We start from the raw sequence: 24,379 nt of genomic DNA, 5'->3' as shown, positions 1-24,379 counted from the left end.
AAAATAATAGAGCCAGTAAACTAAAGCAACTGTCATTACTTTACTTTGAATTGTTATAAAATCATCAACACCGAGACACCTGTAAAATGCATAAAAGAAACACAAAAACACAGCATTCATTAATTTCTCACTCGGCCATTTGCCAGTGGAAAGCTCTAAGCAGACTTAATACATAAAGACATAGTAAATGCCAGAAAAAATAGCTGGGAGAAAATCTTCTTGGGTGGGCTGCAGCAGTACAGTTGTATTATTTTAATGTTTAATTTTATCTGCCTCAGTGCAATCTCTAGGGCAATTAGTTGCCGACATTGCTTGTCTGTTTTATTGGTGGTTATTATCTTTATCATAGGGGTGCTTTTTCCTTCAGTTTCTTGATTTCAACTATTGTGTAACTTAGTTTTGAAAAGAGCTTTAAAAGTTATAGTTTATCATTATTATTTGCTAGACATACGCATTTTAGTTATTGAGTGACCTTAACTAGAGAGTGGACACAATATTCTTATTTTGTTTAACATTTCTGAATAAAAGAAGAGCTTTTACAGGCCGACGGACCTATTGTTGGAGAATCCACATTAAACAACCACAGAAACAGGATAATGACAGAACAACATAGAGAGGCAGGCAGATGGAGCGCTCAGACAGAAAATGGGTCCAGCGCTGTACGCCACAGCCGCTCAGATGAGTCTTTTTGAACATGTTTCTAAACACAGTCTGAGATTTTACCACATGTCCCACGTTTGGACTCCACCCTGCTCCGCACTCCTTTATTCTGTTTATGCTGATGCTTTTCAGTCTGACTGCTTGGCTTCCTCTTCTCTCTGCATGTCTCGCCCTTTCATTACTTTTCTGGCTTTTACTTGCACCTCATTTCGCTGTCTTTGTGATATCTACCTTCCTCTTTCTCTCTGTACAACTTGAACATCACTCTCACACCTCCCTTTGCTCGCCTCCTCTGCGATGTTATTTCTGCTGCCTCTGCTCTTCTCTATGAAAAAAAAACTATTCTGAGAAGTTAGGGAGTGTGCCCAAACTATACCTCTAACCTACTAAAGCTATATTGCTACTGACGATTATTTAAGTAATAGATTCATAGTTTCCATCCCCCTAAAGAGAACCCATAATTGAACCTACATCTGTGTTTAGTTGGCTTTTAATTTTCCAATGTATGGTAGACTAGGCCTTTTCTCTACTGTGGCAAGAGCTGATGTATGGGCCTAAATGGTTTACTGCTGTCAGTCTACCATTGCCAGACCTTTCCACACACAGCATTTACGCTGTGGCAAGAGAAAGATTTGGCAGAACTCTGTTGTTCTGTGAAAGGATAAATAGCCTCTCTGGTATGTCTATATTTTTGATCCTCTTTCTTAAAGTAGTGCTGGTGTCAGTGTTTAGTACAAACTCACTTAGATTGGCCACTTATGATGTTTATCATCGAAAGTGGCAATATAGTAGTCGCAGCAGCAACGGACAGAAATGGTGTCAACGCATTCAATGTGGACTTTCCTGAGTCAAGGTAGAACAGATAAGGTCACATGCTGGTTTACCCCACCATTGAGATATATATATCAACATACTCAAACTAGTATTTTTAAAGGAGAAGTCTGGTATTTTGCACTTTGAGCCCCATTTCTGGGTTGTTTATGATGAAATAGAGTGGTTAAGACCAACATTGTGACGACTGCTCCTTTTCTGAGAATTTGGCTTTCCCCTGCCTGGCTTAACACCGCTGCCTATGGTCATGTGTGAACCTGTCCTAAAACCACCCTAAACGTTCGTTTCAAAGCCATGAAACTCACTGAGTGGACAGTGGTGTTCGTTGATGTTCTGACATAAAAATAGTAGAAAACTGTGGTTTCCATCCTTGTTTTCGCTATTCATCTCGATTGTGGAACTATTTTTTCTGCTGCCTCACACCTGTGTGTAAACGCTTGATCGTTCGTTTGACCTTGAAGCGTTATACACTCCAGCCCACTTGATGGCGATAATGCTTCTTTACGTGGGTGTCGCCAACCGGCAGGAAACCATTGCAATGTAATGGGACACAGAAAAGAAGCAGAAGAAGGTTGGCGTTGTGTTCAAAGATATCGTACTGCGAAGGTTGTTTACAAGCGAGTAATCCATTGTGCAGTTGTTTAAAGTTATTACAAAACTTTTGCGTTCGTTCTCGTTCTACCTCCAGGAGCCCACACAGCACTGTCAAGCCAGCACCTTCGCTGAGCTAAAAGACTACAATGACTACATCCTTGTCGTAAACAACCCCCTTTTCGTTTCCGGTGGCGGATTACTACCAACGGACAATGAGGCTTCTATAGAAAACAAATGGATTAGACAAAATCTCAAATAAATCATCACAGAAACCACAGTTTACGACGATCTTTATGTCAACATCAGAATATCAATGAACACCACTGACCACTCAGTGAGTTTCATGGCTTTGAAAACGAATGTTCAGGGTGGTTTTAGGACAGATTCACACATGGCCGACAATCATCACAATTTTGGTCTTAGCCACTCTATTTCATCATAAACAACCCAGAAATGGGACTCAAAGTGCAAAATACTGGACTTCTTCTTTAAGCTCCTTCATCTGGCTCAACCGTTTATCTTTAAGGTTAATAATGTGCTTTCTTGTCTGTATCACTTCTGGATCTGAAATGACTGTGACTCTCACACCATCCAGGTGGTGCAACGTCTGAAGAAAGTTTTCATTAACACATATGAAGAGGTTGGTCTTATGTAATGACTAACAGTTGCTCTAAACATCATTTACATGGACTTGCCACACTCTGATTAATATCAGTATCAGAAAGACATGATAATGATTTCAAGCATAGCACCCAGCCCTAGACTGCCATTTCAAAACTTACATCCTGTGACGTGGATAACAATTTCTCCAGACGTCTGGGACTGATAGAGAGGCAAGCGTAGTCTGAAAGGCAGCAGATCTTTTCGAATGAGCTATTCTGTCTTACACATAAGCTTTTGTCTGTCCCTAAAATGATCTATCAGACATCTTGCAGCTACAATTTCTATGTCAAGACAAGGATTCTTTAGTTCCCGATTTACTTCCGCCACCAAATTAACAGCATAGCATTGCATGGCATCGCATGCATTGAATCGACAGCAAAGCCAGTAACATGCTTTGCACTTGACTGGTGATGTCCGTGCATGCACGTACAGGACTACAGTGCAGTGAATAGGCCACCTATGCTCAAGCCAAGCCAGGGAATGATCCAGGGATTGAAATGTGAGCTGGCTTATGCTCTCTCACAACTCTCACACTGTTTCTCTGTGATGGCCCCAGGGGGAGAGCATGATGAAGTTATTAAGCGTTGCTGAGACCAGAATAGTGGCTGGAGGAGGCGGTGGTGCGGTGGGGTTGTAGCTGAGGAGTGGAAGGTGGAGAGGTAGGAGGAGAGAATTAGTACAAAAGAGAATGGGAATTAGGGATTTGCGATGGGAGGAGAATAAGAGCATGGGAGCTCAGGACACAGGAATTCGCAATGAAGGAGGTGGGAGACATTACATGAGTGAGTGAGAATCAACCCAACCTTTGCTCATTGAAGCTCTCATGGCCAGCCAGGACAGGCAGAGGTCAGCATGAGGTAGAGGAGGAGGAGGGGGATTGACGAAGGAGAGAAGGGGTGCAGAGACAGAGAGAGAGAGAGAGAGAGAGAGAGAGAGAGAGAGAGAGAGAGAGAGGGAGGGGTGTGCGTGAGATGGGGGCGCTAATGTGAACCAGCTGTAGAAACCTGACACCTCGAGAGTGAGTTAGAAATAAGAGGTGGAGGAGTAAGAAAGAGAGGGAAAGAAGGGCTACAGGAAATTGCACAAAGTAAGAGAAGGATGGGGGAAAGAGGAGGAAAAAAAAGTCCTCATGGAGCAAAACAAAGAATCCCATAGATGACTTTGGCTGCAGAAACCCTCTGCAGAGTTGTTCATGAAAGTAGAGCCGGCTGTGTGTGTGTGTGTCAAGGTGTCTGTGCACATTTATCTGTGTGCAAATTCTTCCCCGTGTCCTGTAGGGTGCATGAAAAGTTGTCAGAAGAATCACACGACTCCATATGTTGTATTCAGTGACAGACTAATGTGACAGTGTGTTGGGTTATCGCCTCCTCAGTGAGACACCACTCCCTGACAATAATGTGAATCATGCACAGCCTTGTCTGTTTGCCTCGGGCTCTAGTGATACAGCCAGAGGCCAATAATGAACTCTCTATCTGGCAGTGAAACCTGAAGGACAGGGTGGTATCATTTCCTGACGCCATGGCATTTGGCTCTGTCAACACTGGTTAGATAGCAGCAATTGAATTTTAATAGAGGTTACTGTGCATCTTGTCTGTCAGCACTTTGGAATTTTTACAAAATCTCAGTTTCAAATAATTATTGAATAATTGAAGGGTGGTGTAGAGTTGCAAGACAACACTATAGAAATTATAATGTGTATATATATTTTTTAAATCTTTCTCAGTTTCTATCCAGGCTAACCGTAGATGTTATTCAATGCAGAGTGATTTAAAATGATTCATTCAAAGCTCAGAAGACATGTAATCAAGCTAAACATTTAAACAAAGCACACGTTTCAAGTTTCCTCCCTCTCACTCTGAAGTGGCAGTACTTGACTTTGAAAATGCCTCTCATATTCCCCATATTTTTAAACAGTGAAAATGTGTGAAATGTTCCCAGTGAAACATAAACCTGGCATTAACCTGGACACGGTGTTCTTTGTGTGACAGCCTGCTAATGTGATGTATGTCACAGGGCAGAGGGCCATGTCATTACTCCTTGAGAGGGGGCAGAGAGGTTGTCCAGGAGAAGAAAGCAGCCCTAATTCCCACGACGGCCGTCTTGTTGTGATATCATGACCAAGCTGTGTTTGTGTTCAGAGCGGGGAGGGACATCTTTGTGTTTGTGTATTTATGTGTGTGTGTGTGTGTGTTTTGGGGTGTGTAGGGGGTTGCGCTGCAGACATGCTGATACAGGGACGGAGACGGGAAAGAGGGAGGGTGGCCATGTCTAATCTGACGGAGTTGAGGCGAAGAGGCATAAAGTCTGTCTTTTCTTTGAAGATCATACGTCACTAATCAGCCATCTTGTTTATCTGCGTATCAGCACCCTGAATATGTGCAAATAGCTGCTTTTTAGAGAACATTTTAGAGAGGAACACTATTGTCTACATAAGATAAGATGATATTTTTTTGTTATAGTCAAAAAAATCTGATTTAAAAACCAAACCAATAGTGCCTTATTTCTTCCTCAGTACTCTCCAGTGTGCCCTTGCCTTGCTTTGCCTCTCAGACAACACTAACAATACTAGTAAAACTAAAATTGTTTCAAAATGGAAGCTCTCAGGTTCCTGAAAACAATAAGTTGTTACAGGTTTTTGTGTTTATGGCTTGACTCTCCTCCTCCATGTCCGCCTAAATCAAGTTACCTTGCGCGGCGGCTGGATTCGCGAGATCCAGCCCTGATTTGCTACATCGTCTGCACAAAATAACTCCAGTAGTAAAACAGTCATCGCCAAATCAAATATGTGGACACATTTCTACTTTCGTAAGGTATACGTTCATTGTGTTGAAGGAACATATCCTTCAACGCTACAATGTGGCTCATTAATGTGTTTTAAATTATTTTTGGACAGTAAGGTACCATGATACATCAGGCTTTGGCTTCACAGTAAGGCTGCACATTATGTTTATTCTATCGTCATTGCAATGTCAACTTGTGAGATAAACATCGCAAAAGACTGCAGTATTGCACTGCAGGATTTTTTAGTATTGGTAAAACACTGCACTTTTTTATTGGTGCCTTTAGTCTTCAATTTGTTCAATAAAAGAATGTAATTAAATGATTTCCTTTCTTTTTTGTTATGCAGCAAGCTGTGCAACAACTTTAACACATTTTGCGTATTTTCCTCATATGGCATAGCCCTACCACACAGACAGTACTTATTAGTAGGATCCACTAATTTGTTTACAGAAAGAAAAAATATAGAATACTGCCAGACATCCTTTAAATTTGAATAAAGTAAAGAGGTTTTAATCATATCCAGTAAAACAAATAGAAAACTGTAAAAATCCTGAACATATTGCTCAATGTGATGGTGTTTTTTCTCAGTTTGTGCACACATCATTGCATCTGATGTAGTGTGTATTTGTGAACCAAATATGGTAGTTAGAGTGGGAATTTGTTGTCAGATGTTGTTTGCCGTATTTGAGGAGACGTTTGGTGACTCACATTGTATGAAGTCTTTCAGATGTGATTGATCTGTGCGACTAATGCCTGGCATGAATCATGATTGTCCTACTTTCCCATGTGCTCATCGTCTAATATCTTCAAGCTGCTCTGGGGTGGAGTTGCCAATAATAAATAAAAGTTAGTAAGTGTGACACTGAATTTCAAATACTTCCCATCTCCACTGTTTTGTCTGTTTTATATGGCCCACAACACTGATATCCGATTATTCCCTTCATGTTTTTACATGCTATAAGTCTGCTTATTTGTCAAATAGGAAACCATTTGAAATGGTTTTGAAAGAGGGGATTTAATTTCTCTGCGCAAGTGTATGTGTGTGTTAGTTACTGTGTGGTGTATCTCTCCTATTATGTTACCTGAGCCCCTCAAGGGAGGCAGGTTTAGAGGCCTGTGTAAGAGGCAGCAGGTCGCTCTGTCGCCCACAGTCCCCAGACAGCGTGTCTGCCATGTGCTGTACACACACACACACACACACACACACACACACACACACACACAATGCAACAGACTGCTGATCAAAATAGCATGCGCAGGAAATTACCTGACGAATAACATTTTTGCTCTGTAACAAAATAACACCTCTGACTAAGCCCCGTCTGTCGCACATAGAGAAGTGGGGAGTGAAAGTGGGAGGGACTGAGAAAAACAGAGGAATAGAAAGCGACCAAGGGATCATTGTCTCTGATGAGATCTCCTAGTGGACATGTTGTGTAATATTGTAATTTCCTCCCCACTGCTCGGCATGTGGCTGAATCACTTTTCTGAAATAAAGGAAAATGGAGAAATCGAAAGAAAGCGGTGATGAATAAGCAGAGGAAAAGACAGACATGATCTGTTAACCAAATGTGGTCACGACACAATAGATATTATGTGTTACTTTTGTTTTAGTCATACACTGTACATGTTGTTGTGATTAACTTGGAGTTGTCAAGATGAAGTCTTTATTTAGACTGTGGACACATTTCTGTGGAATCACATATCTGTTTGACATGAGTATTGTTAATCTCTTACATTGAGCAGATAATTGCTGGTGCTTTCCACTTGTTTTTAGTTTCTGCCAGGCCTCTGACAACAACTTCCAGATAACTCAGCGTCACATCCTTCTACTTTAGAACTTCTTCTTTTCCGCTGACCCCAGTTTAACCCTTTTACCAAGCTCAGCTTCCCCCTTTTCTCTTACTGGGTTTATGGGGTAACAGCTCAGGGTTCAGAGTAGTTTTGTCAGTAGTCTTATGGTTAGTGGTTCACACCTTAACAGCGTGTCAAAATGCCCTTCAGCAAGACACAAAAGGCTAACATCTTCTTTCAAGCAGCTCATGGTCATATGAGTGTGTGTGTGTGTGTGTGTTTGTACTGTCCGAAAGGCGTTAAATAAATGCAGTCCTTTGACAATTTAGCATATGGTTTAATGTTCCGAGTAACTGAAAACGAGTTTCTCTATATGCACAACCCTACCACACATTTTGCTTATACTCCTACTTGGGGATGTGGCTCCCCACAAACTGTTGTTTAGATCAGTGTTCAGCTCTGTATCATACACTAGTGTTTACCTGCTGCTTCATTTGTGTCTTTGATGTGTGTGTACTACAGGACTCGTGCAGACGTTACACTCCTCTATCAATGCCGTTGTCTGATGTGGTGCATTAGGTGCACCTGACTGATACTGGCTCTTTTGTTTGTTTGCCTTTCTTTCAAACACACATACTCATACCTATTTGTCTTTTTGTTTAACTCATCTTTCAGCTGTATTCTCTGTATTGAAGGGTGATTTTGTTTAAATCCTCGTGTTTGCCTTTGCGTGCTCAATCACTGATTTCTGTGTGTGTGTGTGCAGGTGTGCACCAGGCTTCCTGGGTGAGTACTGCCACCATAAGGACCCCTGTCAACCTGGCTTCTGCCTGAATGGAGGGAACTGCTCTGTGTCCATGCTAGCTGGTGTACCTGTACCAGGCAGCGCCGCTTGCACTTGCCCACTCGGCTACACTGGACAGCACTGCCAAACTCCCCAGAACTCCACTTGTTACCCCGACAACCCCTGTGCCAACAAAGGTGTCTGCACCCTGCTGTCCCTCGACAAATACAAGTGCGAGTGTGCCAGAGGATGGACAGGTTAGACACCGTTTAATCACCTTTCAGGAGTTTTCCACGAGGGCAGTGATATCTGACTTTTGTTTTTCCCCAGAACACTAATTTTATTTTAAACATCCTGAATGCAAATACATTCGCTAACTGTAAAGAAGACTGTATCCTATATCACAAAACTTAAACAGGAAAAATAAAAGTTAGGCCATGAAGCAAGAGATAAGTGGCTTCTTGGTGTGAAACCAGATCTGTGTAAAAATCCAGAAATGTTGTAAATTATTTTTAAACATTGCCTAAGTCTGCCTATTGCCTAACCCTATTTTAGCAATTTTATCTTGAATTTTGGCTCTTACCCATGAAATGAAAAGAAATCTGGCACATATATCCCACCATTGTCTCTCAGTGTATGTTGATGCATTAATGGATCCAGAAGTTGATTAAAAATAATTTTCTGTTTTTGAAATATAGTCTTGTCACAATAACTTTGATACAATACTATGAAAGTTAGCGATATTCGATGCCATTTTCGATACCACCCTGGAAAAATTGAAATTAAGAGCATAACATTCACAGTTTTTATGAAAAGAAAAATATAATAAGGTTATAAAATGAGTAGTAAACATTACCAATAAGAGAGAGCGAGAGGTACCGGTGTAGTGATACTGTGAAAAATGAGTATTGAAACCCTTTTAAATATTAAAAATCGGTAGGTATTGATGAATTGATAGTCTTGACAACAGTATTAAAACAAGAAATTGAGAGGTTTGTGCCACTTTAGTACAGGGAGTGCTTAATTGTTCAGTTTGGTGACTCCATTTTTTACAGGGAGCTTAATACGTGCTCCCAACGGCTCTGAATCTAATTTGTACTAAAATATAATTGGATAAAACTCAACATGTGATTAGAAGTGTTTAAGATAACCATAAATACATACCCATTAATGCATATTGCTTTCTTTCTAGTATCTCAGCCATTATTCTCCATAGCCAGACACACTGATGAATGGCACATAAAATAGATAAAGCACTATGCTCAGCACTTTTCCTCCTCTTCCTCTCAGGACCACAGTGTGAGCATGAGGACAGCTGCCTATCTAGTCCCTGTGCCAACGGTGGAATGTGCAGCTCTCAGTCCGGTGGTAGCTACACATGCTCCTGTCCTCCAGGTTACACAGGTCTGCGGTGCCTCAATGACACCAACGAATGTGCTGCCACACCTCCTATATGCCAGAATGAAGGAGAATGCATCAACACCCCTGGATCCTACAAGTGAGAATCTAGTGTTTAATGACCAAATGTGAAACGTGTCACCATCTGGAAGATTTTCTGGAAGACTACTACTGCTACAACAAAACAAAAAAAGAATTAAATGAAATGTGATTAAATGTCATTGCTTTAGGTGTAACTGTGCCCCGGGGTTTACTGGCAGACACTGTGAAAGCTCATACATCCCTTGCTCACCCTCACCATGCCTGAATGGAGGCACCTGCCACCAGAACTCTGAAACCAGCTACTCGTGCCACTGCCTTCCAGGTAAAAGGATTCAAATTCTGAAATGCCCAGAGCTTTTTAAAGCTGAATATGAACTGCAAAAATCAGTTTAAAATTTAGCCAGCCACAACACAACAGAGATATGGACAGTTTGTTAAATGTAGGAAGATAAAAAGACACTGTAACTGATATTTATCTATAAATGAAGCTGTAAACGTAGCTTTGAGTGTCTGTATTGTTACAAAATGTTGTTTGAAGTGCAAACAGTCTGATCCTGTTGACTGTGTTGTAATAGACACACTCTTTACTGTCAGCCTGCTACAGTTAGCGAGTAGACACAACAAACACACACAGCTGCTGTTTATACACCACCAGGACATGTCATAATACTAAAGTACACCAGAGAATATCAGTTTATGTGTTTGAGTGCATGTCTTCCCCAATCATTTGTACCAGGCTTCAATGGGACTAACTGTGAGAACAACATAGATGACTGCCCCGGTCATCAGTGTGCCAATGGAGGAACCTGTATGGACGGAGTCAACACCTACAACTGCCAGTGCCCCCCAGAGTGGACTGGTAAGGGATTTGTGTTTTTGATTGCTCCTTTGACAGCTATTATACTCAGTGTTTGTTGACTCTGGTTTGCTGTGATGTCATCAACAGTAGGGTTACCAGCTCAGTGCTTCAAATCCATGCAAGATATTAGGGGTTTCCCCGTGTGTCAGACAGGGAACTTTGGCTGAAACATGTTGAAACAAAGCATTAGAGAAGCAGTATTGTGTATTTTAGACATGTGCTCTTAGTGGGCATTCAAACTGAAAACAGCCCTGCGTTAAAGGAACACCAGGGGCTGTGTTGATGGGGGTGTGTTGTTTAAGGTATGGGTGAAACATGAAATGTGATCCAAGACGTCCAGTGGAAGTAACAGATGCGTTTGAAGGCTTATCAAATGCCCAAACACAGCAATTTATAATAGCACAATTCTAGAACGTTTCACAGCAATAACAGTTGAAATATGTTTGACATTTGAAAGTAATTCACCAGGAGTGTGCGCTTGCATGTATGTGATTGGCCACCACAACACTTTGCTGGTGTTGCCGTACAGTAGAAGTTGAGCCAGGTTCATGTTTTTTTGCGGCGTGACAGTTAGGGCTGCATGATATGCAAAAAAATCATACTGCAAGTGTGATATGAGTCACGATTTAAGTGGGAACGGTATGTGATTTTTGCTGGGGTCTGTACCAAACAAGCATTTTCCTTTTTGTCTGGAATGTGATTTGTAGAATAGGGCGTCTCTGTAGTACCACAATGCTTCATTTACAATGGTACGTTGTTAAATATTTAACCTTCATGGATAAAATTGCAGCTCCTGCGGTTTGGGTATTGCACTTGGCCATATTGCAGTTTCAATAATGTTTTGATTCATTGTGCGTCCCTACTGACTGCTTTTTTCCCATTAAAGCCCTTAATGTTCTCTCTTCTCTGTCACTGGACTGGCCTCATGCTAAAGAATGAGAGGGGTTGATTTTAACATGCCTTTAGGAATATTCTACATGTATCATACAAGAACCCGTCTTAAAAAGTATTTTGTATGCATGCTGTGTTTAAAAACAGCTATGTGGTTAATATATTTTGCTGAATATTCTGACATCTTTATGTTTTTAGAATGAAATTCACAGCAAGTTGTGTCTTTACCTTTTCATTTTCTAGATATTCTAGCCAAATCCTTATGAAATCTTAACTCTTCAGTGTGCCGGTTGAGCAGTGAGGTGGAATTAATGTTTGTGATTTGATCAGTGATATAACTTCCTTCACGTCATGTGTTTTGATACTATACTTCCCACAATTCTTCGGCGCTCTTTCTTTATCCTATCGAGGCTCGCACTTCACACAAGGCGTGTCTCTGCTAACACTCATGTGTGGCATACGCAAGCTTTCCGTTTACAAAGCAAACATGCATACATCAGCTTTCTTGGGCCTGTCTGAGTTTATGTAGCACTAATCCAACCAGAGGAAACAAAGCCAACGTGAGCAGGGTATTCAAAAATGGCCCCTAAGGATTAATAGTATTCTCTAACTGTATAGTTTCCATGTCTGCAACAAATAGAGCTTTATAAATAAGACTGGAAGCGTCTAAGAAATCTAAAAAATACAAAGGCTCAATATTTAATCTCTCTACCGGAAAACCCAGGACGTTACACCTTGAGTTATGTTATAACATTGAGTATTAACATAATTGTTTTAATGTTTACTTCGCTGCCTCTCCACAGGTCAACACTGCACAGAAGACGTGGACGAGTGTCGTCTGCAGCCAAACACGTGTCAGAACGGAGGCACCTGCAGCAACCTGTTTGGCAGCTACGTCTGTGTGTGCGTAAATGGCTGGAGTGGACCCGACTGCTCTGAAAACATTGATGACTGTGCTACAGCTGCATGCAGCGCAGGCTCCACGTGTATCGACCGTGTTGCGTCTTTCGTCTGTCTCTGCCCCTACGGAAAGACAGGTAGGCCAGTAGTGAGACGTTTTTGTACCAAACTCTAAAATGCATGAGGCTAATAACTGACAAAAGACAAAACTAATGCTGTGAGTCTCTTTCACAGCTCTGTACTTCCCTTAAGATAGTGTATTTTTTTTACAACTAAAAAAGGAGAAATAAAGAATAAAATCAGAAAAAATAATAATTAATTTTGTCTTAACACTGAAACTGTAAATATTCTTTGGTTTTGATTAATTACTTGAGGAAGGGACACTTAATATGATCCATGTCAAACAGTTAAATGCACTTATTATGCATTTTGTATTTCCAGCCTGCTGGTTAGTGACACAGTCTTGGATATGGATTTAGCCTTGTGGCAAAAACAAACCTCTCCTCAGCAGCAAATTTGCATTGAGTTTGTTTTACTCTGAAGTGGGCATAACCGCGTATTGCAAATATCCTGGGGACATTTTTGTCTTGGTAACATTAGGTTTTTTGCATTTGGCTTCAAATAGCTGAACATATCATTTTTGGCTGTACCTCAGCAAAGAGGGATGAAGTTAGACCATTGGTTATTTTAAATGAATAGGCGGTAGGCTCAAAAAAAATGCTATGAGGAGAAGTGTGTGTAAGACATTGGTGAATTTACACAAAACAAACCATGCATTAGCTTGTATGAGCAATGTGGCCGCATTTTGCTCCCAATACTCTGGTAATTTCAGTGAGACTGCAACAGTGGACATGTCGGAGTCTTAACTCTAGTCTTGTTTACTCATTCCTTGTCAACATGGTGTTCTTTTCAGGTTTGCTCTGCCATAGAGACGACGCCTGTATCAGTAACCCCTGTAGAGAGGGTTCTCAGTGTGACACCAACCCCATCAGTGGCATGTTCAACTGTAACTGTAAACCTGGATATGTAGGCAGCACCTGCAACATCGACAGAGACGAGTGCAGCATTGGTAAGAAAGAGAAAAATGTAACCACACGTAATGTGTATCTCTGCCCAACTTCAGGTCTGTTCTGCTTTCAAGCATGCCTCTTCCCTTTTATCATCAGGTACCAACCCTTGCGAGCACGGTGGTCAGTGTGTCAACACCGATGGCTCCTTCACATGTAACTGTGTGAGGGGTTATGCTGGGCCGCGCTGTGAACAAGACGTCAACGAGTGTGCTTCGAGCCCCTGCCAGAACGATGGCACATGTCTGGATCGCATTGGGGACTACACCTGCATCTGCATGCCCGGTACATTTTGTGAAAAATTATGTTACCTTACTTTTTCTTGTCCAGCGGTGTCTTTATTAATTTTCAAATACTTTACAAGAACAGGGACGCAACTGTGTTCTCATCCAAAAGATGATGACACACAAAAATTATGACGGACACTAATGTGATATATGTGCCACAATTTAAAATTCAAACAAGTGCAGTAATTCATGTGAAAATATATAAAATGTTAAAAAATATGCAGTCTTCTTTTTAAAAGTCCTGGATCTGGATCTAACCAAAAATTGTCTTGCTCATGGCTTACCGTGTAAAGTATTTTACTGCTTTTTTGGATATCCTGCTAACAAATAGACAAGAGGGACTAAAACATATTATAACATATGATAACAGCATACTGTGGCGGCTGAAAACAACTCAGTAACTGCAAAGGAATTGGATTAAAAACATAAACCTCTTTGTCTCTTTATCATTTGACAAAAGGAAAATTAATAAAACCGTGTTTCTCGCCATGCTCGCAGGATTTGAGGGGACTCACTGTGAGATCGAGGTGAATGAGTGCCTCAGCTCACCCTGTCTGAACCAGGGTAAATGTCTGGACCAGGTCAGCCGCTTTGTCTGCGAATGCCCAGCAGGTTGGTGCACATGTAGCTTTGTTCATATCTAACAAGTCAACATGAAAATGGATTTGCTTATGAAGTCCTTCCTGTTTTTAAAGCTGTACTTTAATGTATTGCTGTTCTGTGTTGTGTTTCTAGGCTTCAGTGGCGAGATGTGCCAGATAGACATCGATGAGTGTTCCAGCACTCCCTGTTTAAATGGGGCCAAGTGTATCGACCGACCCAATGGATACGACTGTGAATGTGCTGAAGGTAAAAGGAAATAACCAAGTGTTCAAACTGACGTAGAAGCAACATTTGATCCATGATGCATAGATGCAATAGTCTCTAAGCATGAACATCCTCCCACAGGCTTCACTGGTCTACTTTGTGAGGACAACATCAACGACTGCGTGCCAGAGCCATGCCACCATGGTGTGTGTAAAGATGGCATCGCCACCTTCTCCTGTGAGTGCCAGCCTGGGTACACAGGCTCCATCTGCAACATCCAGGTCCACGAGTGCCACAGCAGCCCTTGTCAGAACCGAGGACGCTGCGTTGACCTGGTCAACGCCTACCAGTGTAACTGCCTATCAGGAACCATGGGTATGTGCTTGGTGTGCTACAAAAATTATTGCCTGTTTAATGTATTCTTCATAGAAAAATTGAAGGTGGTACATTGATAACACAGTTGTAGAACTGTGATTAGATGTTTGGGGTGTCAGGTGTGTGCTGATGTTATTCATGTACGTATGATAGTTATCATCAAAATGGTTAATGTGCTTTCTCATCTCCCAGCTGCCACTTCTTTTGCAGGGTGTTCAAAAATCTCTACTCCCCGTGACATCTGGTTGCTATAGTAACCATAGAGACTGAACTACAAACACAGTACATTATATGAGTTCTACTTCCTCCAACTGAAGGATAAAGTAAAGTAGCTCTACAGAAGCTTATTTGAAAGAATCTAAGTCTGAGCCGTCCAGATCACATTAATGTGTTTTCTCGTGATTGATTATTGTGGCAGTTAAAGGTTTAAAAGCGGAGATAATGCTGAATGTAAAGACCCCCATCCCCCACATCTAGAGCTTCCTGTATAGCTTTCGATGTATAAAGTGTAGAGCACGTAACGTGCACGTGGGCGTAGCAGTCACAAGTCTGGGTTGAGTAGTGCAGAGGTATTATAGTGTTGTATTTTTCATTAGGTTTTTTTGTTTTTTTATTTCGTTATGAATTTTCTGTTTTCACTTCAGTTTATTTTTGGTTAGTTTCCAGAGTGGGTTTGCTTGTTTCAGTTTAGTTTTAATGATTAAAAATGTTGAGTTTTAGTTAAGGTTTTATTACTGTAAGTATTAATTTTAGTCTTTTTTAATCACGTGGGGCTGTTAGTCAGAGGCAGGATTGAGTAAGCTGAATAGGTATCACAGTACAAATGAAACAGTTGTTGAAGGCAGTTGACTCACAGTCATGTAGACATCCCAGTCTCAGTAAATATACGCACTAATACCTCCTTTTGCTTGTTGTGATGGCAGTTTAATTTAACTATAATGACTTTGGAGTGGTGCTACCCAATGTTGTTCTGTGGCTTGGTACTGAGGTCTGTACTGTCCTCACTGTACCTAAACTGGCGTGAGGTCACTGTGTCAGGTGTCACTTTCTGGTTTCATGCCCTCACTTCCTCTCCTCTAATGTACCCTTTTCTCTATGTCTAGTTTTCTCTTTGTATCCTTTTCCTCTCTGTGCTCTCTCCCACTTGAACCACTGTTTATTCAATATTCTTGTTGGTTTTATAACTATGTCATACATGAGTCATAGGGGGCCTCTGCTGTATCAAAAGTTTTTGTTAACCTTTCTTACAGCCTGCTGAGCCACATTTTAATGGAGTCTGACTCCCCCTGGTGGTAGATGAGTTAACTGTCACATTTTATAACAGCTGCGTGATCTGCTTCACCTCTTACGCAACTCTGTACTGCCCTCAACCAAAAAAGGATGTGACACAGTGTTTTTGGTGTGCTACTTTTAAATCTAAGTCGAAATACAGTCTGATATAATGATAAAGCGTACACCCTGACTATTGTTACCCTATATGAATATGGTTTTGTGTACTTTCTACTCAGGGGTGAACTGTGAGATCAATGAAGATGACTGTGCCAGCAACCCCTGTGAGTACGGAGAGTGCGTCGATGGCATAAACGAGTACAAATGTGTGTGCGCCCCAGGATATACAGGTATGTTTTTTATAGATCACACCTGTTTCAGAAATGAGGCAGGATAAAATAACTATACTGCAAGCTAATATTTGGATGCTCTTACTGAAAACAACCAGATAACCAAGAACAAATTTTCTCCCCGAATTGCTCTCCAACAGGAGTTAAATGTGATGTGGAGATCAACGAGTGTAACTCAAACCCATGTATGAGCGGGGGAACCTGCGTGGACAAGATCAACGGGTTCCACTGCCTGTGTCCACCCAGCACCCACGGCCCTCTGTGCCTCTCTGGGACCGACCACTGTGCTCCTCAGCCGTGTGTGCATGGAGAATGTATTGAGCAGCAACACGGGTTTGTCAACCTTCAACTGCTACTAAGTCTTGAATATGGGCGAACACACTCCAGTTATGTTGTGTTTGTGGGAACTGAAAAGAGCCATTAGACAAAGCTACAGGCTTTAATGGTTCTTCACTTTACTTTGATAAGATGTGGAGGCTCCCTACTGTTGGGAAATTTCTTCCAGCCTGTCTTGCTTTCCAAATTTGTCCCCTCATAACATTAATGCTCTACTATCAGCTAAACTATATGTATACCATAATATAATAACCCAGGTGATAGCCATTCTTTAACTGACGCTGGCGATAGCCCGCAGACGAGCTGCTGTTGTTAGCACTGTGTGGCTTATTTCTCATTTTAAACTGGCGCTTGCCTTTCTGTTGTGTAAAGGTATCATTGTGAGTGTGAAGCTGGCTGGGTGGGACAGCACTGTGAGCAGGAAAAGGACGAGTGCCAGCTCACTCCATGCCAAAATGGTGGCACCTGTGTGGACAGACATAATGGCTACACCTGTCTGTGCCAACAGGGATTCAGAGGTAACAATGTTATTATATTTCAGCATTTAGGCTTTTTTTTTTTTTTTTTAAACTAAGTAATGGGGGAAACAACACTCACCTGTCCTCTCTCATTAGGTGTCAACTGTGAGAAGAACGTAGATGAATGTGCATCCGGGCCCTGTCTGAACCAAGGGATTTGTATCGATGGAGTCAACAGTTATACCTGTCAGTGTAGTCCACCATTCACAGGTTAGTGATCTCTCATTTACTAGCATGCAGTAGCAGTCTTTGTAGCAGCCAACTGAACATCATATTAGCAAAGACTTTAATTGACTTGTTTTTGTCATTATTAAAAATGTGTCCTGTGTCAAAATAGGTAAACACTGTGAGGTGGAACAAGTTCCCTGTGCCTCTCATCCATGTGAGAGGGGAGGAGTGTGTCGTCCATCAGCAGATTACACGTCTTACACCTGTCGATGTCCAGCTGGTTGGCAAGGTATGAGATATTGGGCTCTAGTTTCGCAGACCGGGCGAGGCAGGGGCGCAGCGCACCTGCGCTTCACCAACTGGGTGTGGCCAGGCGGATTTTGCAAGTTTGGCACACCGTGCGCCTGGCACAGCTACTCCTCTTTCCCACCTCCGTCCCTCCTACCTGCGCAAGTCGGAAAGAGGGAGGAGAGATGGCGTGGAGTGGGTTTTACACACATCACACCAATCAAATGAGCCCCTTGGGTTTTACACACATCACACCAATCAAATGAGCCCCTCTCCTCGCCCTTAAATGCGCCGCACGGAAGCGTAATGAGAGTTTACTCAATTCGCCATGGCAGAAGAGAGCAGCAGCGTCAGACAGCCAAACTTCTCCCAGGAGGAAACTGATGTTTTGGTCTGGGAGGTCCCAGCTCACAGTGTCTGAATATATGGAACTGCGAGCAGACCTCCACGGGCTGATGATGCAAAGGTAGCCTGGGAGGAGGTCACCACAATTGTAAATCAATGTTGCGTTTCTCTTGTGCGCACACTCTCTCTTTCTCTCTCGCAGTCTCACTCGGTTTCTTTTCTTTTGACTTCTCTAAGATGACCGATGCTGAATATATACTCCCTATCTGATGTTGTGGCTGTGTGTGGTTGGCTGAGAGGGATGTGAACTCATTAGTTAGTAAATCAGGTTGGGTTTCAATTACGTGTGCCAAACGTGCCAAACGTGCCAAACGGTGCCAATCCCCTTTGATCTGACATCAGATGTGACGGGACAGTTGATATAGAGATACATTTATGTGCTGATTGCAGATAGTTGCATTGAATAGTGTTTTTTGTGGCTATTTATTGCATTGTTAATGTGCCTGATATTCTGGAAACCTGCCTGTGAGGTTTTGGTGACGTGTGCGCACTGTCCGCTGATCAGCCAAACTTCGGCTTACACCGGCTGCGCTCCCCCTGCGCTGACAGTAGACGTGGTTTCAGCTGGCGAGCTTTTAGCGCACCTTCGGCGAAGCCTTTTGGCACGAAACTGTCACTGCGCCAAGCTGGATCTGTCGACACCTCCCCCTACTGCGCTGCCACACCCATCTCAGCGCACCTCGGTCTGCCAAACTACCAAACTGAGCGAGCCTCGGGTTGCGCTGCTCGAAACTAGCTCTGCGCGGGGTTCGCCACCCTGCGCCACCCTGCGCTGCCCCGGAAAACTAGAGCCCATTGTGTCCATGTGAGTCTGTCTGATTGAGAATGGATGTAAGGCTGTCTGCCTGAGAACACAGTCATATCTACTGTTATGTATTACTGCTAACTTGATGTTGTACTAATATGTTGTTTTTGTAGGTGCACGCTGCAGTCAGGATGTGAACGAATGCAAAAAGAACCCTTGCAAAAATGGTGGTCGATGCGTGAACAGCGAGGGCAGCTACATGTGTAACTGTCTACCTGGATACAGCGGACACAACTGTCAGACGGACATTGACGACTGCTCACCGAGTGAGTTTCACTTTCAGCTAATTCAGTATCCACCCAGTGGAAGCTGCACCTCTGCATTTGAGACAGCTATGTATTATGATGCCTATGTAATATTTTTGAGGCATCATCGGAGACTGGAGATCTCTCAAGCATTGGTGGAACGCGTAAGAGTAATAATTCCCCAGAGATACAGGGTTACACATGGGTGTAAGCTTGATACAGAACGATGCAAAAATATCTCAGACAAACAAACTTGTGAAAATAAGGGAAAGTGCTTCCACACAGTCTGTTTTTTTTTCAGCCAGACTGCTGCTGGATTGTTCATTGATAACTTGGATGAATTGTTCATTCATTGACAGCTTTTTAAACTAAATTTTTGGGTCATGGAAAGCCTCTTTTCCCTCTCTCCTCTCCCCGCTGTAGACCGATGCCTGAATGGAGGCTCTTGTTTGGACGATGTCGGGAGCTTCTCCTGTGACTGCCGCCCGGGTTTTGAAGGGGAGCGCTGTGAGACTGAGGTAGACGAGTGTGCCAGCCAGCCCTGCAGGAACGGTGCCATCTGCCGCGACTACGTCAACAGCTTTGTGTGCGAGTGCCGACCAGGCTTTGATGGAATCCTGTGTGAACACAACATCCTTGAATGCACTGAGAGGTGAGCCATTCATTCAAAGCATGATTCATGAAAACCAAGCATTTTATTTCCGTGCTTAATTGTTGAGTTCTACTGAATCTCCTGCAAGGACATGACTGAATGAATGATAACTGTCTAAAACAAATGCTCGATTTGGGTGAAGAAAGACTTGTAGTTGAACTTTAAGACTTTTTTTTTTAGGTGCGCTTCATGACTGGCTGGAGGAAAAAAAATCTAATATATAATTGTTTGTAAAAACATAGTATATCAGTCTGTATTATATCCTAAATTACTGTTTTCAAAGATACTTGATTTGGGAGCTTGCAGATTGTGGAAAGGGAAACTTAAGTATTTTTTAAACTGGACCCTATTTTCCCATGTTTTGTGTCTAACTGGCTAATGGACACAACAATATTTGACTATGCTCCAGTATTCAGAGAGACCGCTGCAGCCACAGTGGCAAAACAGGCTGCAACGTAATCCCTGCTGGCAATATTGCACCTTCAATTTATGTCCTCTAAGGCCCCGATCACACAGAAAGCAGCTGGAGGCGCCTTTTTGTAATTGCTTTTAGTGAGAATGAAGCTTTTTGCTGGTGGTTTTTGCATTGCAACGCGCCTTGCGTTTCTGCGCTTTAAGAGCCTGGCATTTTTGCTGGAGCTCTCTGAACTCCTTGAGTTGAAAAAACTTCATTTCAAAGCAGAAAATCGCCCCACGTCATCTCTTTTTTCCATTGTCCAATTGGATGATTTGAGAGGCAACAGGTCTTCTGTGGTGGTCACAACAAGTTTATAGTTAGTAAACAATGGAGGAGAAACTGGTGGTAGTGAGTGCTGGTTACCCAGAGCTATACGATCCGTAGATAGACAGCAGGTTGTCAAACTGCCCCTGAGTCATCCTAAAATATGCCTAGAAACAGCCATCATGGTGGCAAAGCTCCTTGACCAACCAATGGTACTCCCTGTGATCCACCCTCTTTTTTAGGGTCTCATGTACCCACACAGATCTCCGTTTCCCTGTGCCCAATAAACTATTTGCTGACAGCCTCTCACCCTCAACCAGAGCTACAGCAAGTACCCTCTGCCTCAACATTTTAGGAACAAAATGCTGAGTACTGTTAAATAACTAAAATAAATAAAGTCTGTGGTTGCCTGGATAATAAAAAGGCACAGCAGGAGTTTTTCCGCAATGTTGTTAGACACTTATAATAACAATCTGAGTCTGTCAGTGGCAAAAACACGCACTTTAGTGGATGTAAATTGACGGTGCACAGTTGTCCACAGGGATTGCATTGCAGCCTGTTTTAGCCACTGTGGCTGCAGCAGGCTCTCTCAATACTGGACAAATTTTGAAAATTGGTGTCGCCAGTCACTCAGACATAAAAACATACAGTCAGGTCCATAATTATTTGGACAATGATACAGTTGTCGTCATTTTGGCTCTGTACACCACCACAATGGGTTTTAAATGAAACAATGAATACCTGCTTAAAGTGCAGACTCTCAGCTTTCATTTAAGGCTTTTTTCAAAAATGTAGTATGAACCGTGTAGGAATTACAACCATTTCTTCACACAGTCCCCCGACTTTAAGGGCTCATAAGTATTTGGACAAACTAACATGATCATCAGTTTAACAGTCAGTTTTAATACTTGGTTGCAAATCCTTTGCAGTCAATGACTGCCTTAAGTGTTGGACACATAGACATCACCAGATGCTGGGTTTCTTCCCTGGTGATGCTCTGCCAGCCCTTTACTGCAGCCGTCTGCACTTCCTGCTTGTGTTTTGGGTGTTTTGCCCCCAGTTTTGGCTTCAGCAAGAGAAACGCATGCTCAGTTGGATTCAGGTCAGATGATATGACTTGGCCATTGCAGAACATTCCACTTCTTTGCCTTAAAAATGTCTTTGGTTGCTTTTGCAGTATGCTTCAGGTCATTGTCCATCTGCACTGTGAAGCATCGTCCAATAAGTTTTGAAGCATTTGGTTGAATCTGAGCAGATAATGTAGCCCCAAACACTTAAGCTTTCATCCTGCTGCCAGGTTAAAAAATACCAAAGATTCCCTTTAAGATGAATGATATTCGTAGGGTCTATGTTATCTTGTTCTTTCCTGCCTCTTCATTTGTACCCTTTAATGAAGTATGTCTCAGCTCTCTAGGCAGTTTTTCATTAGGTACCACTTTCTTCTCCTCCTTCCCTCCAGCTCCTGTCTGAATAATGGGACCTGCATCGATGACATCAATACCTTCTCTTGCCGTTGCCGTCCTGGTTTTTATGGGAAATTCTGTGAGTTTGAGCAGAACGAGTGTGACTCCCAGCCCTGTAGGAATGGAGGCACCTGCACTGATGGGCTGGGCACCTACCGCTGCACCTGCCCCGTGGGATACAATGGACAGAACTGCCAGGTAAAGTGTGCGTGTGTTGCTGCAAGTGCACAGAGTGAGTCTCCCGGGAAAGTGCGTGAGCTGAATTGCATGTGTTCTTAGCACTTTAATATTTGCCAACAATTATAACAAGGTAAGTACCCAGAGTTTAAGTATGGAGGGTGTTGTATGCTGCACTGATTGTAAATTGTTGGATTTTCATCATCCAACTTCAACTCTCTCTTCTTTTGTCTTTTGTATGCAGAACTTTGTGAACCTCTGCAGCCAGGTGCGCTGTCACAACGGCGGCTCCTGCTCTCAGACAGCCACCTCGTGGACCTGCCATTGTCAAATGGGATGGACGGGACTTTACTGTGACGTCCCCAACATGTCCTGCCAGGACTTTGCTGCCAGGCAAGGTGAGGGACTACAACACATTACTTATAATTACCATAGGGGCAGATACCATCCCCAATACAGTAATGATGGATTTCTGTTAGATAGAGACGGTCATCACAAGTAAAAAGTTGCACCATAGCCGAAGAAACATACCATTTTAAATGTTCACTGTTGCCTCATAAAGTTAATTTTGTTTCCTGCCCAGTTTCATTAGACAAAATCTTAAAACAAGCAATAATTGCATATCTCCACGTCATTGTTTCACTGCATGTGCCTCCTTTACCAAATGACTGTAGGTCTTGGAGTGGAAAATGTGTGTAAGAACGCTGGGAGGTGTGTGAACGTGGGCAACTCCCACCGGTGTCAGTGCCAGCCAGGATACACAGGCAGCTACTGTAAAGAGATGGTCGACGAGTGCCAGTCAAACCCTTGTCGCAATGGAGCCAAATGCAAAGACTATCAGGGCACATACGAGTGTACAGTGAGTATATTCTCAGCTGTTTGTGTGTGCATGTGTTTGATGATGGTGTAGGTTTAAAAGCTTTTATGTTTCAAGATGTACAGTATGTCAACACCAAACTAGCAGCCTTTTTTCCCAAAGCACACAACAAGCTAACTGCTCTCTTGTGTCATTGCTTTAGTGTAAACCAGGTTACCAGGGGGTGAACTGTGAGTATGATGTCGATGAATGCCACTCTAGACCCTGCCTCCATGGAGGAACCTGTATCAACCTCATCAACCGCTTCACCTGTGCCTGCCCACCTGGAACACATGGTGAGTCTGCATATTACATAGGCACACACACACACACACACACAGGATGATTCAAACTGTCCTTTAATCATCCATAAAGCATCTTCATTACTATGTTTGATACACACATTGATGTCCGTCTGTTTACTGCTCTGTAGGAGTCCAGTGTGAAGTGAACGTGGATGACTGTGCGCCCAAGCCTGGCTCTTTTGAACCCCGCTGTCTGAACGGAGGACAGTGTATGGACGGTGTGGGACGTTACACCTGCTCCTGCCCTCCAGGATTTGTTGGAGAACACTGCGAGGGGGATCTCAATGAATGCCTGTCTGAGCCCTGCCACGCCCCCGGCAGCCTCGATTGTGTGCAGCTGGTCAATGATTACCAGTGTCGTTGTCGCCTTGGATACACCGGTACGTTCGTAGTCACCCAAAGGGACATAGCAGCACTATATTTACTCATTTTGTATGCTGGAAAACCAGCAACGCATCAGTGTTTTTGTGTTGTGTTTCGATACTGTAAATGTTTTGATCTTTATTTGTTATTTCTTTTGCAGGTCGTCATTGTGAGTCCATGGTAGATCTGTGTCTGTCTAAGCCGTGCCACAACAGTGGCATCTGCTCTATGAATATGAGCTCAGAGCATGGCTACACCTGCTCCTGTGTTCCTGTAAGTTTCTCTATTGTCACCCCTTTTTTTGAGCATCATAAGATAACATTGTTTAAATTGATTCTCCTCTTTTGTGCTTACTTCCTTAAGCACTGTTTATGATCATTTCTCAGTGCACACAGGCTCTGTGCGCTCTAATTTGATCATTATCAGTGTAATGCTTTACTTTCATGTTTTTGTATTAACCTCTTGATTGACAGTGTGCTTGTCATTCTTTCACATAACTATTTGCATGCCACGTGTATGCATAGTTTTGCTTTTTGTTCTGTTTTGATTTTTGCGCAAATGCCACAAAGTTCAGTGTGAGCTGGTTGCAAAGCAGAGTGTGTGTTTTTTTTCAGTTGTGTACTTACATTATCCCGTACATTTCCAACAATGTTCAAACCCAGAGAAAGCTTTTATTTTAATCAAGAAGAAAAAAGGTGAGCACACATTAGCAAGGGCTATCTTAG

General features: G+C 42.6%; 1 protein-coding gene across 2 annotated transcripts in view; it reads left to right on the top strand.

The window, feature by feature from the left end:
* notch2 (notch receptor 2) overlaps positions 1 to 24,379 on the top strand; it is a 51,374-nt gene that overhangs the window by 18,237 nt on the left and 8,758 nt on the right. For both annotated transcript variants that reach the window (XM_050054350.1, XM_050054349.1), the window contains exons 3-25: positions 8,090 to 8,364; positions 9,398 to 9,605; positions 9,736 to 9,869; positions 10,284 to 10,406; positions 12,101 to 12,334; positions 13,111 to 13,266; positions 13,364 to 13,549; positions 14,050 to 14,163; positions 14,287 to 14,400; positions 14,500 to 14,733; positions 16,242 to 16,352; positions 16,493 to 16,685; positions 17,061 to 17,206; positions 17,303 to 17,416; positions 17,544 to 17,663; positions 18,986 to 19,138; positions 19,541 to 19,769; positions 21,950 to 22,151; positions 22,375 to 22,528; positions 22,805 to 22,989; positions 23,150 to 23,282; positions 23,420 to 23,671; positions 23,815 to 23,927. In XM_050054350.1, the coding sequence (XP_049910307.1) occupies positions 8,090 to 8,364; positions 9,398 to 9,605; positions 9,736 to 9,869; positions 10,284 to 10,406; positions 12,101 to 12,334; positions 13,111 to 13,266; positions 13,364 to 13,549; positions 14,050 to 14,163; positions 14,287 to 14,400; positions 14,500 to 14,733; positions 16,242 to 16,352; positions 16,493 to 16,685; positions 17,061 to 17,206; positions 17,303 to 17,416; positions 17,544 to 17,663; positions 18,986 to 19,138; positions 19,541 to 19,769; positions 21,950 to 22,151; positions 22,375 to 22,528; positions 22,805 to 22,989; positions 23,150 to 23,282; positions 23,420 to 23,671; positions 23,815 to 23,927 (3,883 nt within the window). The remainder of the gene's footprint in view (positions 1 to 8,089; positions 8,365 to 9,397; positions 9,606 to 9,735; positions 9,870 to 10,283; positions 10,407 to 12,100; positions 12,335 to 13,110; positions 13,267 to 13,363; positions 13,550 to 14,049; positions 14,164 to 14,286; positions 14,401 to 14,499; positions 14,734 to 16,241; positions 16,353 to 16,492; positions 16,686 to 17,060; positions 17,207 to 17,302; positions 17,417 to 17,543; positions 17,664 to 18,985; positions 19,139 to 19,540; positions 19,770 to 21,949; positions 22,152 to 22,374; positions 22,529 to 22,804; positions 22,990 to 23,149; positions 23,283 to 23,419; positions 23,672 to 23,814; positions 23,928 to 24,379) is intronic.

The sequence above is a fragment of the Epinephelus moara genome, chromosome 10 (genome assembly GCF_006386435.1).
Source record: "Epinephelus moara isolate mb chromosome 10, YSFRI_EMoa_1.0, whole genome shotgun sequence".
NCBI lineage: Eukaryota > Metazoa > Chordata > Actinopteri > Perciformes > Serranidae > Epinephelus > Epinephelus moara.
This window is presented reverse-complemented; position numbering and strand designations above follow the sequence as displayed.